Source organism: Salmo trutta, unplaced genomic scaffold (genome assembly GCF_901001165.1).
Source record: "Salmo trutta unplaced genomic scaffold, fSalTru1.1, whole genome shotgun sequence".
Lineage (NCBI taxonomy): Eukaryota > Metazoa > Chordata > Actinopteri > Salmoniformes > Salmonidae > Salmo > Salmo trutta.
Window position 1 is genome coordinate 190,250 of NW_021822697.1, and position 18,465 is coordinate 208,714.

Genomic DNA, 18,465 nt, shown 5'->3' on the forward strand with positions numbered 1-18,465 from the left:
ACCACATGCCCGCCTGCCTGTTCTGCAAGCAATGGAAGAGGCATGCAGAGACATTGAGGTGGGGTCAGTCCAGGGTTGGATACGGCACGCAAGGCGATATTTTCCCCATTGCCTATCCAGGGATGACATTGCTTGTGATGAGGTGATGTGGCCAGACCCTAACAGAAGGCGGGATCCATAAACCATCCACCCCATCCCTTACAATCCCTTACAATAATTCTTATTTTTACCATTGCATGGTAATTTTACAGTAATTATTTTTGTTTCCGTGAGTTTACAGTAACATATTGTATTGATTACTGTACTGTAATTCTACTTTTCTTTGTGTTTTTTTGTTGTAAAAACCTGCAATGGCAAAAAAATAAGCTGTATATATTTTTTTCTGAAGCGTTTCTATTTTTGTGTTCATTGGAATGTGAGTAGATGTACTGTACTGGAACAATCTTTCACAGAAGCCTGTATGAGCAAATTAAAAAGGTATACAAAGTACTAAACACAGCAGCGTTTTGTATAAAGTACATCAGTGTGTTGTTGCTGCTTCGAAAGAGTAATTCAAATGGTGCATGTGTGTATCATTTTGTTGCAAAAATGCCATTTTGAAAAAGGATTGTTCGGTTTTGATTGCAGAGTTTCATTTTGACATAGAAGTGAGATGTTTATCTCCAAGTGTTGTGTCTTATTTGGCTTGTGTGTAGAGTTTTGACACAATGAGCCAAATTCCGCAACAAGTGTCTAAGAAATCGCAAAAAACAGTAATACAATATTGACTTTGAATGAACATGACTCTTTTATTTAACTCCATATGAAATCATTTCTAGGTAAAGAATTAAGTACCTTGCTGTGATTGTTTTCAATTAAAATGGTCAAAAAATAGCTTCTTAGGTAAGAGCAACATCTCAAGCAAGGATTTTGCTGGGACTGTCAGCAGAGGGTTGGAACTCCCATTCTTGGTGATGCCACCAGGCAGGCCAAAACTCCATCCCAGCAAAATAGGCTGAAATTCCAAAATTCAAACAGCTCTTACACTAAAAGGGTATTATCATCATTTCACAGTATTTTTCCAACCTCTTAGTGTGGAAGTGTGTATAAAAGACAGAAAATCACATTTTTGACTGCACTGGACCTTTTAACCTATGTTTTCTCATTCACACAGACGAGAGTTCGTAGGGGAGAGCATCTACATCAGGAGAACCTAAAGAAACCTAGGGGAATCTCAAAGCTCAGAGATACAGTTGCTCTGTGTGTTGGAAAGACTGGCAATGGTTATTTGATCTGAAAAGACAAATCACAACGCACACAGGAGAGAAACCATACAGCTGTTCTGTGTGTGGGAAGAGTTTTAGACGAGCAGACCTATTGAAACAACACTTCTGGATGCATAAAGGAGATGCTGGGGAGAAACCTTACCCCTGTTCTGTCTGTGGGAAGGGTTTGACAAGATCATCAGACCTTAACATACACAATAGAGTTCATATAGGAGAGAAAACTTACAGCTGTGACGAATGTGGCCAGAGCTTCGCCACTTCTCAGAGTCTTGGGAGACACAAGAAGAGACGCCACAGCTCACTTCCCGAGGAGGAACTAGCTGCAGAGGTAAAGAGTGAAGAGAACTTCACTAGTATCAGTGATGAAGAGAAGGAGGAAACCTCTGCTGTGGATGGTAGCTCGGTGGAAGGAGGGAAACAAGGACTGGCCTGATATATCATGATGTAAAAGCTACTGTACTTCAGCAAACAAAGGAAAGGAAGGGTCCTCGACAACAATGACAAACATCATGGGAAGGGCTTACCAAGACCAACGTCAAAAAAGGACAAATTCGAGGCAGAATGGAGTTGTAGCACTCAACAAAAAAAGCAGAGTGATTTATTTTAGCTTACTTTAATCCATTGTACAGGATGATAACAGTTTGATGTCAAGATGACCTCTTCCTCAGAGTGACCTGACCATTACACTTAACTCCTATTTATAGCCTAGTGGCCCATTTGAGACACAACAATGTAAGAAAATAATAATAATATGTTTCAAGGTCAAATAAATTATTACATTTTTTATTTAACCTTTATTTAACTAGGCAAGTCAATTTACAATGACGGCCTACCACGGCCAAACCTTAACCCGGACGACGCTGGGCCAATTGTGCGCTGCCCTATGGGACTCCCAATCACGGCCGGTTGTGTTACAGCCTGGAATCAAACCAGGGTCTGTAGTGACATCTCTAGCACTGATATACAGTGCTTTAGACCACTGCGCCACTTGGGAGCAGCACAATGGCAAATTAAAGCCATGAAAGTCAAAAGTTTGGACACACCTACTCATTCAAAGGTCTTTAATTATTTCTACATTGGCCTTTGTGACAGCTTTGCACACTCTTGGCATTCTTTCAACCAGCTTCTTGAGGAATGCTTTTCCAACAGTCTTGAAGGAGTTCCCACATATGCTGAGCACTTGTTGGCTGCTTTTCCTTCACTCTGCGGTCCAACTCAACCCAAACCGTCTCAATTGGGTTGAGGTCGGGTGATTGTGGAGGCCAGGTCATCTGATACAGCACTCCATCACTCTCCTTGGTCAAATAGCCCTTACACAGCCTGGTGGTGTGTTTTGGGTCATTGTTCTGTTGAAAAACAAATGATAGTCCCACTCAGCGCAAACCAGATGGGACGGCGTATCGCTGCAGAATGCTGTGGGAGCCACGCTGGTTAAGTGTGCCTTGAATTCTAAATAAACAGTGTCACCAGTAAAGCACCATCACACCTCCTTGCTTCACGGTGGGAACCACACATGCGGAGATCATCCGTTCACCTACTCTGCCTCTCACATAGACACGGCGGTTGGAACCAAAAATCTCAAATTTGGACTCATCAGGCCAAAGTACAGATTTCCACCGGTCTAAAGTCCATTGCTCGGGTTTCTTGGCCCAAGCAAGTCTCTTCTTCTTATTGGTGTTGTTTAGTAGTGGTTTCTTTGCAGCAATTTGACCATGAAGGCCTGATTCACGCAGTCTCCTCTGAACAATTGATGTTGAGATGTGTCTGTTACTGTCACGGCTGTTCGAAGGATTGGACCAAAATGCAGCGTGTTCGTAGTTCCACATATTTATTAGACGTGAAACTGAATGCAATACATAAATAACTTGAAAAAACAACAAACCGTGACGCAGAGAGGAAAACACACTACTCAAAAGATAACCCACAAACAACATGCAGAAAAAACCCTACTTAAATATAATCTCTAATCAGAGGCAATGAGGATCAGCTGCCTTCAATTAGAGATCAACCCAAAACAATCCAAACATAGAAATAGAAAAACTAGAACATAAACATAGAAATAGAAAACATAGAACAACCCAAAACACCCCCTGTCACGCCCTGCCCTACTCTACTATAGAAAATGACATCTTAATAGGGTCAGGACGTGACAGTACCCCCCCAAAGGTGCAGACTCTGAATGAAAAAAAACAAAAAAAAACAACCACAAAACACAAAGGGAGGGTAGGGTGGGTGACTAATGTCTATGGCGGCGGCTCCGGAGGAACCAGACCATGGATCATCGCCGGAGGCTTCGGACCGCCAACCGCCGCTGAAGACTCTGGGCTAAAGGCCGCCGCTGAAGACACTGGGCTGCAGACCGCCGCTGAAGACACTGGGTTGCAGACCGCCGCTGAAGACACTGGGCTGCAGACCGCCGCTGAAGACTCTGGGCTGCAGACCGCCGCTGAAGACACTGGGCTGCAGACCGCCGCTGAAGACACTGGGCTGCAGACCGCCGCTGAAGGCTCTGGGCTGCAGACCGCCTCTGAAGGCTCTGGGTTGCAGACCGCCGCTGAAGGCTCCTTACGAGGAGCAGGAATCGGTCTCACCGGACTGGGGAGACGCACTAAGGGCCGAGTGCTCACAGCAGGCACTGGCCGTACCGGGTTATGGATGCATACTGAAGGCTTTTTTCGAGGAGCAGGAATCGGTCTCACCGGACTGGGGAGACGCACTAAGGACCGAGTGCTCACAGCAGGCACTGGCTGTACCGGGTTATGGATGCGCACTGGAGGAAGAGTGCGAGGAGCAGGAACAGGACACCCCGGACTGGGCAGGCGCACTGGAGGCCTGATGCGTGGGGCTGGCATAGGAGGCGCCAGACTAGTGACTAGTAAATACTTGAAAACACAAAACCAACAAACCGTGACGCAGAGAGGAAAACACACAACTTAAAAGATAATAACCCACAAACAACAATGCGAAAAACCCCTACTTAAATATGATCTCTAATCAGAGGCAATGAGGATCCAATTAGAGATCAACTCCAAACAATCCCAACATAGAAATAGAAAAACTAGAACATACACATAGAAATAGAAAACATAGAACAACCCAAAACACCCCCTGTCACGCCCTGCCCTACTCTACTATAGGAAATGACATCTTACTAGGGTCAGGACGTGACAGTTACTTGAACTCTGAAGCATTTATTTGGGCTGCAATTTCAGGTGCAGTTAACTCTAATGAACTTATCTTCTGCAGTAGAGATAACTCTGGGTCTTCCTTTCCTGTGACGGTCCTCATGAGAGCCAGTTTCATCATAGCGCTTGATGGTTTTTGCGACTGCACTTGAAGAAACAAAGTTCTTGACATTTTCCGTATTGACTGACCTTCATGTCTTAAAGTAATGATGGACTGTTGTTTCTCTTTGCTTATTTGAGCTGTTCTTGCCGTAATATGGACTTGGTCTTTTACCAAATAGGGCTATCTTCTGTATACCACCCCTACCTTGTCACAACACAACTGATGGGCTCAAACGCATTAAGAAGGAAAGAAATTCCACAAATTAACTTTTAACAAGGCACACCTGTTAATTGAAATGCATTCCAGGTGACTATCTAATGAAGCTGGTTGAGAGAATGCCAAGAGTGTGCAAAGCTGTCATCAAGGCAAAGGGTGGTTACTTTGAAGAATCTCAAATATAAAATATATTTTGATTTGTTTAACACTTTTTTGGTTACTTCATGATTTCATATGTGTTATTTCATAGTTTTGATGTCTTCACTATTATTCTACAATGTAGAAAATAGTCAAAATAAAGAAAAACCCTGGAATGAGTAGGTGTGTGTCATCATTTGACTGGTACTGTGCAGGTAACTATCTTGGCATTTTAACTATAGACTCTTACCAATGTATGGATTATGGTGATTCACGGCAGACAAAAACTTTCAGAATAATCCTTCCCACTGGGCTTCAACCAGTCCAGACTGCTTTAGCCACAAAAGACAGAGCTGTATTTAGGACAACATTATTATTGAGACCTGTAGCTACACGTTGCATGTTGTCCATGATGAACATATGACTAAATCCAATGGATCTTTCAAATATCCACGGTAACAGAGAGCAGGAGGTGCCATTTGACAGAGAAGCCTTGAGTGACAGAATGGACTCTTTCTGGTGAATGTCCAAGCCCCCTTATTATCTCAACCATCATGGCTTCTTCTTCGATGAGGTTTAACAGCAGTTGGCATCCAATAAATGTTGCATTACCGCCACCTACTGGACTGGAGTATAACTCCCTTATACTTTGCTTGAAAAAAATAAACAAATACCCTATCCCATCTAACACTCAGTAAAAAATGCTATAAATAAACCACCCTACTCTATTTTTATCTATTTAAATCTATTTATTCCTACTTCAGGCCAAATACCTCTCTGGAGCTGCCACCACAACCTCTATTTTCTGCGATTACGTTCCATCCCTGCAGTACAGTTTATAACCATTGCTATAAATGCTAAAAATCCAATCTTACTGAAACATATATCACTCCTCGGCCTATCCCTCTGGACTGGTACAGATCTATTACTCACACCCCTCTCAGGATCCCTCCCCCTTGACCCATCTTCCTCTACTTCCTTCACTGCCTCAGCATATGACAACTTCTGCACTACTCTAACCCTGGAAATCTCAACCTGCCTCTCTCACACCGGACATCTCTGATCCCCAGACCCATAGGCACCCTTACACATACCACTACTTTCCCCAATGCTGCACATTCCTTTGTCGGCAGGTAGGGGCTGCAGGTAGCCTAGTGGTTAGAGCGTTGGACTGGTAACCAAAAGGTTGCAAGATCAAATCTTTGAGCTGACAAGGTAAAAATATGTCCTTCTGCCCCTGAACAAGGCAGTTAACCCACTGTTCCTAGGCTGTCATTGAAAATAAGAATTTGTTCTTAACTGACTTGCCTAGTTAAATAAAGGTAAAAAATAAAAACACCTAGGAACCTCCCTGCTACACAATGCTGCCATAAGCTTGACACCTGTAACAACGTATTGTATTCAGCACAAAAGCTTGTACAGGATCATTTGTATATCCTAACATCACTTAGGCAAAGACTCAACATCAAAGAACAGACAACGACTCTTCTGTTTCACCACTCATAACACCGTCTGTGTCGCAAACAAGCGACGAGCATCCCAAACACCGGGAATCTTCTCCTTCAGTTGCTCAACTTTCACATTTACCACTACCCCAGTAATCACTCCTTTCAATGGTGCCCTTTTCTTGAGAGCAAAAACAATTCACATTTCTTGCCCCCATTCGTTTAACACGGAGCACCTGCTCCCTCTGACCAGCAGAAACACAAACAATTATCAGAAGACCACTTCTGGTTACCCTCACCAATTCCACAGCACCCAACTCTGTTTTCACCCAGCCTGAAACCACTAATGGATCAGCCATAAGGCAGGGGTCCACTTTTTCCAAAAAACTTCACTCCTACTGTCACAGACTCATCTTTATCCTGACCCTCAGTGCCTCGGGCTCCGAGAACTTCACCACACCTACCACCTCTGATACTTCACCCTCATTAACTCACATTTCTCCTCCTGTCTTCAGCTCACTCTACTTTCTACCATTCTTCTTTAACAAAAATCGGTTTTAATTCATTTCTACCAGCATGTCACTTGTGCAACCAGAACTCTAGACCACTTGATGTACGGTTTTATCTTTAGTTCATTCAGTACAAACATAGTTCACTGTTTTATCTTTTGTTTTATATGTAATGTGGGTGCTTTGGTGTGTTTGGACCCCAGGAAGAGTAGCTACCTTGACAGCAGCTAATGGGCATCCCTAATAAATACAAATACAACATTTGGCAAATCTAACCATAATTCAATCCTCCTGATTCCTGCTTACAAGCTAAAACTAAAGCAGGAAGTACCAGTGACTCGCTCAATACGTAAGTGGTCAGATGACGCAGATGCTACGCAACAGGACTGTTTTGCTAGCATAGACTAGAATATGTTCCGGGATTCAGCCAATTCTGTATACTTCTGGCCCTTCTTTAGACACTGTGTTAACAACCCTCCAGACGAATTTCAATGCCATACAACTCTCCTTCCGTGGCCTCCAACTGCTCTTAAATACAAGTAAAACTAAATGCATGCTCTTCAACCAATCGCTGCCTGCACCTGCCCGCCCGTCCAGTATCACTACTCTGGACGGTTCTGACTTAGAATATGTGGACAACTACAAATACCTAGGTGTCTGGCTAGACTGTAAACTCTCCTTCCAGACTCACATCAAACATCTCCAATCCAAAGTTAAATCTAGAATTGGCTTCCTATTTCACAACAAAGCATCCTTCACTCATGCTGCCAAACATACCCTCGTAAAACTGACCATCCTACCGATCCTCGACTTCGGCGATGTCATTTACAAAATAGCCTCCAATACCCTACTCAATAAACTGGATGTAGTCTATCGCAGTGCCATCCGTTTTGTCACCAAAGCCCCATATACTACCCACCACTGCGACCTGCACGCTCTCGTTGGCTGGCCTTCGCTTCATACTCGTCGCCAAACCCACTGGCTCCAGGTCATCTACAAGACCCTGCTAGGTAAAGTCCCCCCTTATCTCAGCTCGCTGGTCACCATAGCAGCACCCACCCGTAGCACGCGCTCCAGCACGTATATCTCACTGGTCACCCCCAAAGCCAATTCCTCCTTTGGCCACCTCTCCTTCCAGTTCTCTGCTGCCAATAACTGGAACGAACTACAAAAATCTCTGAAACTGGAAACACTTATCTCCCTCTAGCTTTAAGCACCATCTGTCAGAGCAGCTCACAGATTTCTGCATCTGTACATAGCTCATCTATAATTAGCCCAAACAACTACCTCTTCCCCTACTGTATTTATTTATTTATTTTGCTCCTTTGCACCCCAGTATTTCTACTTTGCACATTCATCCACTGCAAATCTACCATTCCAGTGTTTTACTTGCTATATTGTATTTACTTCGCCACCATGGCCTATTTATTGCCTTTACCTCCCTTATCTCACCTCATTTGCTCACATTGTATATAGACTTATTTTTTCTACTGTATTATTGACTATGTTTGTTTTACTCCATGTGTAACTCTGTGTTGTTGTATGTGTCGAACTGCTTTGCTTTATCTTGGCCAGGTTGCAGTTGTAAATGAGAACTTACCTGGTTAAATAAAGGTGAAATAAAAAATAAATAAAAAATAAATGGCATTGAGGAGTATACCATCTCAGTCACAGGCTTCATCAAGAAGTGCATTGACGATGTCATCCCCACAGTGAACGTACATCCATGTCCCAACCAGAAGCCATGGATTACAGGTAACATCCGCACCGAGCTAAAGGCTAGAGCTGCCACTTTCAAGGAGCGGGACAACACTGAAGCATGCATGAGAGCACCAGCTGTTCCGGATGACTGTGTGATCCTGCTTTCTGTTGCCGATGTGAGCAAGACCTATAAACAGGTCAACATTCACAAAGCCGCAGGGCCAGACAGATTACCAGGACATCTACATGCGCGGACCAACTAGCACGTGTCCTCACTGACTTTTGACAGGTTGAATGAGTTGGCGTGTCCAAACTTTTGACTGGTACTGTATATACTAGGCTGTGTCAGAGGAAGGCCCAACAAATTGTCAAAGACTCCTGTCACCCAAGTCATAGACTGTTCTCTCTGCTACCGCATGGAAAGTGGTACCGGAGCGCCAAGTCGATGTCCAAAAAGCTCCTTATCAGCTTCTACCACCAAGCCATAAGACTGCTGAACAATTCATCAAATGGCCTTCCGGACTATTTACATTGACCCCCCTCCTTTATTTTTACACTGCTGCTACTCGCTGCTTATTATCTATGCATAGTCACTTTGCCCCTACCTACATGTACAAATTACCTCAACTAACCTGTAACCCCGCACATTGACTCGGTACCGATTTGGTAGATGCCAGGTGCAGAGAGAGGCTAGAGGGGCTCAGAGATATAGAATTAGTCATGATGTATCGTATGCAGAGGCTGTTAAGACAGATTGCTGAAACTGCAGTGAGGACTGATTGAACAACTGGACCTAATGTTGGTTGTGTTTCTGCTGGTCCTGGCTGGTGTTTCTGCTGGTTTGGAGGTTCTGTTCAGAAATCTTGCTCTCATGAATGTCTGGTGTCAAAGGACACTTTGATAATGAATAAAGTTGAATTCATAGCTTTTATTGGTAAGGTTATCAATACGACTCGGGTTGTGGAAAGAAGAAATGCCAGATTGAAGATTATTGTGGAGACATAGAGATATTGGGTGTAACAGATGTTACATTTGAAATGGTTCTTGACATGCTGAACAATACTAAGGGGAAGTGTCTCAGCATGATATACATACAGTTTAATGGGCTAGGAGGGTTGGGGAGTGTTTTGGGAGGGAGGGGGGTGGTTGAAGTTAGTATTTGGCTGATATGATATTTTCATGGTAGTACAGAATTGGTCAGATCATGATTGATCGTACATTCCAGCACAGTAGGTGGCGGCGTGCACTTAAACGTTTGTTTGCGGACCGCCATGATGCCATAGAAAAAGATGAACTGGTGGTGGCGGTAATGCAGAATGAGTCGGCAGCAGAGTCTGGTATGGACCGGAAGTTAGACCGGAAGGAGGAAATGACTAATGTAGCTAGCTGGTAGCTAACCATGAATATATTATTTAGTGTACAGGTAAATATTGTCAATAATTCCTCAGGTTTCTATCAAACTGTAACGTTAGTAACAAGCTAGTGTCCCAAAGAGCCTTCTGCTGATTTGAGGTAATGCGGATAGACAGAATAATCTAACCCGGAAGCTGGCCGGGAAGAAAGAAGATGCTTATGTTGATAGCTAGCTAGCTTAGTTTGGTAGTGTGTGAAATGTGTCCGATATCATTTGATGTCGTTTAAATTAGACTTTGATATTGCCCAACTCGGACTATATACGTGGAACTAGCGATATTTTCAACGACCATTTCATATAGTTTTGCTATCGAGTCTAGGAAAGTAAATTATCTAGCTACCGTTGGCCTAGCTAGATAGCTAGCTGAGTTGTATGGAAAGTAATCCGCTAGCTAATGTGACCTCGTGGTGAACAGTCGGGGATTTGAGAAGAATCTGCTTTAGTTTAATTGAGTGACCCAAAACGTTCATAGGAAACTATTTCTGAAGAATTCACGATGAATGAGGTGAGAATGTCTATAGCTAATGCTAAACCAGTCGGGATGGCTATGCCTAAAGTATCAGCTAGTTAGCTAATTCATTTAGCTATTTATTAAAGTGGCAATCATCAGTTGAAACAATCACAAAGCGTCTTGCTTCCCCTCTTTAAAGCTAATAAAAGCTGAGGGGTGGGCTGAAGAAATGTAACCACTCTCAAATTCATAAACAGGGCTATTGATGCAAGGACTGACCATCCATGATATGAAAATTATAGTTTTAACCATGTTTTGAGGTTATACAGTGTTTGTTTACATTTACTTTGTTTACAAACATTGGAGTAAAACAAGTTTATATTTTGGGTTCTGATGGGGAACCACAGAATGGGTCAATGGGTATATGTAACTAATTAATTCTTATTCTTTGTTTTAGGATTCTGCTGACCCATCCAACCCCCCTCTCTCCTGCTCCACTGAACCTAATCCTCCAGATTCACTGGTTCCTGACTCTAACCATAGAGAAATACCCAGATTTAACATTGTAGTCAAGGAGGAGGAAGACTGGGACGTGGATAATACTGGTAAATAAACATGCTTAATTAAATCTCAGAGATATACAGTTCCATTCCATATATAGCAGTTTAATTGGTAACACTTTATTTGGATAGTCCACCTGTAGATTTTCTACAGACTATCAGTAGCATGTCAACTAATACATTTACATTGTAGTAATTTAGCAGACTCTCTGATCCAGAGCCACTACAGTAATGAGTCATTTAGCAGACTCTCTGATCCAGAGCCACTACAGTAATGAGTCATTTAGCAGACTCTCTGATCCAGAGCGACTTCCAGTTAGTTACTTTTTCACACTTTTTTTTTGTACTTGTCCTCCGTGGGAATCGAACCACAACCCTGGCGTTACAAGTGCCATGACCTACCACCTGAGCAAACTATCTGTCAACCAGCCCTAACCTTACCCTTATTCTAAATATAACCCTTGGCCTAGCCTTACCCTTATTCTAAACATAACCCTGGCCCTAACCTTACCGTTATTCTAAACATAACCCTAACCGTAACCTTGGCAAGCAGTTGCTTATCAACAGATAGTGTGACTATCTGTATAGCAGCTACAGATGGACTATCTGCTTAATTCAATATCACCTGTACATAGCCCATCTGTAAATAGCCCATCCAACTACCCCATCCCCATATTGTTTTTTTTCTTCTCCTTTGCACCGCAGTATCTCTACTTGCACATTCATCTTCTGCACATCTATCACTCCAGTGTTTAATTGCTAAATTGTAGTTACTTTGCAACTATGGCCTATTTATTGCCTTACCTCCCTAATCTTACCTCATTTGCACATACTGTATATAGACTTTTCTATTGTGATATTGACTGTATGTTTGTTTATTCGATGTGTAACTCTGTGTTGTTGCTTTGCTTTATCTTGGCCAGGTCACAGTTGTAAATGAGAACTTGTTCTCAACTGGCCTACCTGGTTAAATAAAGGTGAAATAAATAATAATAATAGTTTAAAAAGGGAGGTAGGCTACAGAGGCGAAATAATTACAATTTAGCATTAATACTGGAGTGATAGATGTGCAGATGATGTGCAATTATGTTTATATCCTGTTTTACTGACTTCATATGTATATACTTTATTCTAGTCAATGGTCATCCTATTTAACTACTGCTGTACACACCTTTTCTATTCATATACTGTCTGTACTGTCTATACACACCTTTTTCTATTCATATACTGTCTATACACACCATCCTATTTAACTACTGCTGTACACACCTTTTCTATACATATACTGTCTATACAAACCATCCTATTTAACTACTGCTGTACACACCGTTTCTATTCATATACTGTCCATACTGTCTATACATACCATTATATATATATTCCGGACTGTTCTGATACATTTTGGTGGGATTTGTATATATTGTTTTATATTGTTAGGTAACATAAGCATTTAGCTTCACCTGCTATAACAACGGCAGAATACTCTGTGTACACAACCAATAACATTTGATTTGATTTGGAGGTTTAAAATATCCCTCTGGTGGTTAGCTTAGTGCTAACTGTGCCAGGTTATCTCATGGGAAAAGCTAACGTAGAATTTTCGAGAAAAGTATGGACCCTATAATTTCACAATATTTATTTTCTGTTTAGTCAGGAACAAACATTTTGACTTAGTCAGGGTGTTGACTAATTTGAGTTAATCCATACTCATGTCTTTACCACAGCAGAGAGACCTGACCACTGCTCTGAGAGCGAAGGGAGTCCCTCTACATCAGGACTACCTGAACAACACCAGAAGAATCACACAGCTAAGAAGATTCACTGCTGTTCAGTGTGTGGAAAAAACTGTCACAAGTTATCAAAACTACAAATACATATGAGAACTCACACAGGAGAAAAACCTTACTCCTGCTCTGTCTGTGGGAAACAATTCAGTGAGAAAGGAAACCTGAAAAAACACCAGACGTTGCACACAGGAGAGAAACTGTACAGTTGCTCCGTGTGTGGGGAAAGTTTCTCTTCATCGTCAAATCTTACCAAACACCTGAGAACGCACACAGGAGAGAGTCAAGTGTCTGTAGCTGTAGAAGAGTCTGGTCTTTCACCAGCACTGGTTATTAAAGTGAAAGAGGAGGAAGAGGATCCTGCTTTTGGTAAGTTAAAGGGACTTATTCTGTAAGGGCTTGAATTGCAAAACATTTGTTTTTATCAATCTTTGCATTACTTTGTTATTCGAAGGGGAAAAATATGTATAGTTACAGTTCCACATTTTTGCATAGTTTATCCATCCCATCTTATCCCACAGCAGAGAGACATTACCACTGCTTTGACAGTGAAGGGAGTCCCTCTACATCAGGACTACCTGAACAACACCAGGAGAATCACACATCTAAGAAGATTCACTTTTGTTCAGTGTGTGGAAAAAACTGTCACAAGTTATCAAAACTACAAATACATATGAGAACTCACACAGGAGAAAAACCTTACTCCTGCTCTGTCTGTGGGAAGCAATTCAGTGACAAAGGAAACCTGAAAAAACACCAGACGTTGCACACAGGAGAGAAGCTGTACAGTTGCTCCGTGTGCGGGGAGAGTTTCTCTTCATCGTCAATTCTTACCAAACACCAGAGAACGCACACAGGAGAGAGTCATGGTCTGACACCAGCACTGGTTATTAAAGTGAAAGAGGAGGAAGAGGATCCTGCTTTTGGTAAGTTTAAGGGACTTATTCTGTAAGGGCATGAATTGCCAAACCTTTTTATTTTTTATCAATCTTTGCATCACTTTCAGTTATTCAAAGGAAATATATATATATATAGTTAGTTAGTTCCACATTATGTATTGTTTATCCATCCCATCTTATCCCACAGCAGAGAGACATGACCACTGCTCTGACAGTGAAGGGAGTCCCTCTACATCAGCACTACCTGAACAAAACCAGGGGAATCATACAGCTAAGAAGATTCACTGCTGTTCAGTGTGTGGAAAAAACTGTCAGAAGTTATCAAAACTACAAATACATATGAGAACTCACACGGGAGAAAAACCTTACTCCTGCTCTGTCTGTGGGAAGCAATTCAGTGACAAAGGAAACCTGAAAAAACACCAGACTGTGCACACAGGAGAGAAGCTGTACAGTTGCTCTGTGTGTGGGGAGAGTTTTTCTTCATCGTCAAATCTTACCAAACACCTGAGAACGCACTCAGGAGAGAGTCAAGTGTCTGTAGCTGTAGAAGTGTCTGGTCTTTCACCAGCACTGGTTATCAAAGTGAAAGAGGAGGAAGAGGATCCTGCTTTTGGTAAGTTAAAGGGACTTATTCTGTAAGGGCTTGAATTGCAAAAATGTTTTTTAATAATGTTTTATATTACTTTCAGTTATTCAAAGGAAAAAATATATAGTGACAGTTCCACATTTTCGCATAGTTTATCCATCCCATCTTATCCCACAGCAGAGAGACATGACCATTGCACTTACAGTGAAGTGACTCCCTCTACATCAGGAGAACTTAAAAAAAAACAGGAGAATCACACAGCAAAGAGCTCTCACTGCTGTTCAGTGTGCGGAAGAGATTGCCAAAAGCTATCATCACTACTAATACACATGAGAATACACACAGGAGAAAAGCCATACCCTTGCTCTGTGTGTGGAAAGCAGTTCCGTGTAAAAAGACATCTTCAAGACCACCAGAAAGTGCACACTGGAGAGAAACCTTATGTCTGCTCCAAATGTGACAAGAGGTTTGGTTTCGCCTCAGCCTTGAAAAGGCACCAGTGGTTACACGCAGAAGAGAAACCTTACTCCTGCTCTGTGTGTGGGAAGGGTTTCGGCCGTCCAGATCAGTTAAAGGACCACTCTCTGCAACACGCAGGGAAACCCCACTGCTGTTCTGTGTGTGGGAAGTGTTTCAGCCGTCCAGATCAGTTAAAGGACCACTCTCTGCAACATGCAGGGAAACCCCACTACTGTTCTGTGTGTGGGAAGTGTTTCAGTGAGAAGGGGTATCTTGAAGACCACCAGTCAGTGCACACTGGAGAGAAACGACACCCTTGTCCTGTCTGTAAGAAGAGTTTTGTAAGATTAGCCGGCCTTAAAGTCCACCACAGATATCATACAGGAGAGAAACCTTACAGCTGCGCTAAATGCGGCCAGAGCTTCATTAGTTCTCAAAAACTTCAAAGACACCATAAAACTCATGCTGGTTTACCACCTGTTGAGTTTCAAAACCCTGTTACAATTGAAGGAGAGAGGGAGGGAGAAGATGAGGAAGAGGAAGTTGGTGGTCTGATTAATTCAGATGGAGAAGAGGTTGGTTGGGATCTTCATCGTCTCGGTAAGTGGAAGCAGAACAGCCATGAATTACATTAATACAATATTGACTTTGAATGAACATCGCTCTTTTATTTAAAAATCCAATGCGGCCATTTTTAACTCCATATGAAGTCATTTCTGGGTAAAAATTAAGTACCTTGCTGTGATTGTTTTCAATTAAAATGGTCAAAAATAAACAGAAATAGCTTCTTAGATAAGAGCAATATCTCAAGCAAGAATTTTGCTAGGACTGTCTGGGAGTTGTCTGAGTAGGGAGGGGAAAACTGAAAACGAGCTGTTATTAGCAGAGAGGGTTGGAACTCTCTTGGTGATGTCACCAGGCAGGCCAAAACTCCATCCCACCAAAACAGGCTGAAATTTCAAATTCAAACAGCTCTTACACTAAAAGGGTATTAAACTCATTTCACAGTATTTTTCCAACCTCATAGTGTGTTAATGTGTATAAAAGACAGGAAATCACATTTTTGACTGCATTGGACCTTTTAACCTATGTTTTCTCATTCACACAGACGAGAGTTCGGAGGGGAGAGCCTCTACATCAAGAGAACCTAAAAAAACCTAGGGGAATCTCAAAGCTCACAGATACAGTTGCTCTGTGTGTGGGAAAGACTGGCAACGGTTATTTGATCTGAAAAGACAAATGACAATGCACACAGGAGAGAAATCGTACAGCTGTTCTGTGTGTGGGAAGAGTTTTAGACGAGCAGACCTTATAAAACCACACCTCTGGACACACAAAGGAGATGCATTGGGGAGAAACCTTAACCCTGTTCTGTCCGTGGGAAGGCTTTAGCAAGATCATCAGACCTTTATAATGCACAATAGAGTTCACACAGAAGAGAAACCTTACAGCTGTGCTGAATGTGGCCAGAGCTTTTTGCCATAGTTTGTACATTTGCGTTGTTATATTGCTTATATAGGTCTATCTCATTAGTAGCTTATTAATAATTTTAGGTAATGTAAGAATGATGCATTTAATTGTTTTTCCTTACTTTGTGTATAATTATCTCTAGTGATTTTCTCCATGAGGGTGGTGAAGACCCAACAACATATTATTATTATAGTATCCCTTCCTCGTAACCATGTTTGCCAGTGACAGTCTCTTCCCATTCAAATATTTTTGTTCATTAAAAAGTTCAGTAATATACCCATGTAATTCCAGCTCATATTGTGAGGGTTGTTTTCCCAATGCTTTTTCAGTGCGTCTGTCTTATCTATAAAAGTGAATCCTCGTGATTGTATTGTCCTTCCTTTTTAGACCACTTAGGCCTAATAAAATACTTCAAATAGTAGGCTAACCGCTGAGTCTGGGTTTTTGTTTTTTCTGTGGTGACTTAAAGAAGAGTAAAACTTAAGGCCTCAACATCATCTGAATTTCTGTCTCTGTCCATTTCGGAATTGCTGAACGAATAGGCCTACCTCATCGCAGCTCGTTTTCTTATACAGTTGCTTATACTTAAGAGCTAAGTGTTAATTATTAAAGAACAATCATTTGTGAATTTACTGAACGTGAATGTAATAATGTGTGTGTGTGTGTGGCTTCAAAAGTTAAAACTCATGTCGACATTCATTATGATTGAAGGAGAATGCTGTTCTAACCCAGTTACACAAATCCACAAGGAGTCATTAGAAACCATCCTTATTGAAGGAGAATGCTGTTCTTACCCAGTTACACAAATCCACAAGGAGTCATTGGAAACCATCCTTATTGAAGGAGAATGCTGTTCTAACACAGTTACACAAATCCATAAGGAGTCATTAGAAACCATCCTTATTGAAGCCAGTCGGCCATCAGCTCCACTCTCGGACAGATTCATGTGTAGATCCTAAACGTTTGTGGGCAACGTTTGTCCCCGTTTGAAGTTAATTTAATGTATTGTTTACAGTTATAGTGTAGTGGCTTTTCTGTCATTCATCTAAAAAATAAACAAATCTTTTCCCCAACAAGGTTGACATGCTGAAATCACCACTGGACAACACTGGTATTGAAAGCTGTAGCTACACGTTGCATGTTGTCCATGATGAACATGTTCATATATCCAATGGATCTTTCAAATGTTCACGGTAACAGAGAGCAGGAGGTGCCATTTGACAGAGAAGCCTTGAGTGACAGAATGGACTCTTTCTGGTGAATGTCCAAGCCCCCTTATTATCTCAACCAATCATGGCTTCTTCTTCGATGAGGTTTGAAGGTGGTTGTCATCCAGTAAATGTTGCATTACCGCCACCTACTGGACTGAAGTACAATGCCCTTATACTTTGCTGGAAAAAAATAAACAAATACCCTATCCCATCTAACACTCAGTAAAATAAAAAAGGAAACACCACCCTACTCAATATTTATCTATGTAAATCTATTTACTTCAGGTCAACAACCTGAAAGGATGGGACACCACCACTTAACACACCCTGTAACTCTTCTGATGTCAAGTCTCACACACCCAAATACCTCTGCAGCTGCCACCACAACCTCTATTTTCTGCGATTACGTTCCATCCCTGCAATACAGTTGATAACCATTGCTATAAATCCTAAAAATCTAATCTTACTTAACCATATACAGTACCAGTCAAAAGTTTGGACACATCTACTCATTACAGGCCTTTTCTTTATTTTTACTATTTTCTACGTTGTAGAATAATAGTGAAGACATCAAAACTATGAAATGACACATATGGAATCCCGTAGTAACCAAAAAAGTGTTAAATAGATTTGAGATTTTTGAGATTCTTCAAAGTAGCCACCCTTTGCTTTGCTGATAGGGTTGCACACTCTTGGCATTCTCTCAACCAGCTTCATGAGGAATGTTTTTCCAACAGTCTTGAAGGAATCCCCACATATGCTGAGCACTTGTTGGCTGCTTTTTCTTCACTCTGCGGTCCATCTCATCCCAAACCATCTCAATTGGGTTGAGGTCGGGTGATTGTGGAGGACAGGTCATCTGATGGAGCACTCCATCACTCTCCTTCTTTGTCAAATAGCCCTTAACTGGCCACCATAATCTCAGTACAATCAGCACGAATCCTGGGGATGTAGCACTCAACAGTGCATCCCACGTGTAAAGCAGCTGCTGCCCAGCTTGCAGCCTCCTTCTTCTTCTCTCGTATATTGGCAATTATAAACTGGGTGGTTTGAGCCCTGAATTCTG

The 18,465-nt window shown here is 41.9% G+C and overlaps 1 protein-coding gene across 7 annotated transcripts; it reads left to right on the forward strand.

The window, feature by feature from the left end:
- The first annotated feature begins 9,866 nt into the window (after positions 1-9,866).
- Positions 9,867-16,615, forward strand: LOC115183731 (zinc finger protein 345). Of its 7 annotated transcripts, none has more exons than XM_029744807.1 (7): positions 9,878-9,985; positions 10,885-11,032; positions 12,712-13,140; positions 13,293-13,697; positions 13,858-14,286; positions 14,437-15,318; positions 15,827-16,615. In XM_029744807.1, the coding sequence occupies exons 1-7, from the start codon at positions 9,962-9,964 to the stop codon at positions 15,877-15,879; spliced, it is 2,370 nt and encodes a 789-aa protein (XP_029600667.1). In that variant the 5' UTR covers positions 9,878-9,961; the 3' UTR covers positions 15,880-16,615. The 7 variants fall into 7 exon arrangements, with proteins under 7 accessions (XP_029600674.1, XP_029600667.1, XP_029600668.1 ...); XM_029744808.1 differs by having other exon boundaries at positions 13,861-14,286; XM_029744809.1 differs by having other exon boundaries at positions 12,715-13,140.
- Positions 16,616-18,465: the final 1,850 nt, after the last annotated feature.

Excerpts from the sequence above, each read along its gene's own strand:
- LOC115183731 (XM_029744807.1), top strand. The coding sequence starts at position 9,962 with ATGAATATATTATTTAGTGTACAG. Across the intron at positions 11,033-12,711 it reads CTGGGACGTGGATAATACTG|CAGAGAGACCTGACCACTGC; the intron begins GTAAATAAACAT and ends TCTTTACCACAG. Across the intron at positions 13,141-13,292 it reads GGAAGAGGATCCTGCTTTTG|CAGAGAGACATTACCACTGC; the intron begins GTAAGTTAAAGG and ends CTTATCCCACAG.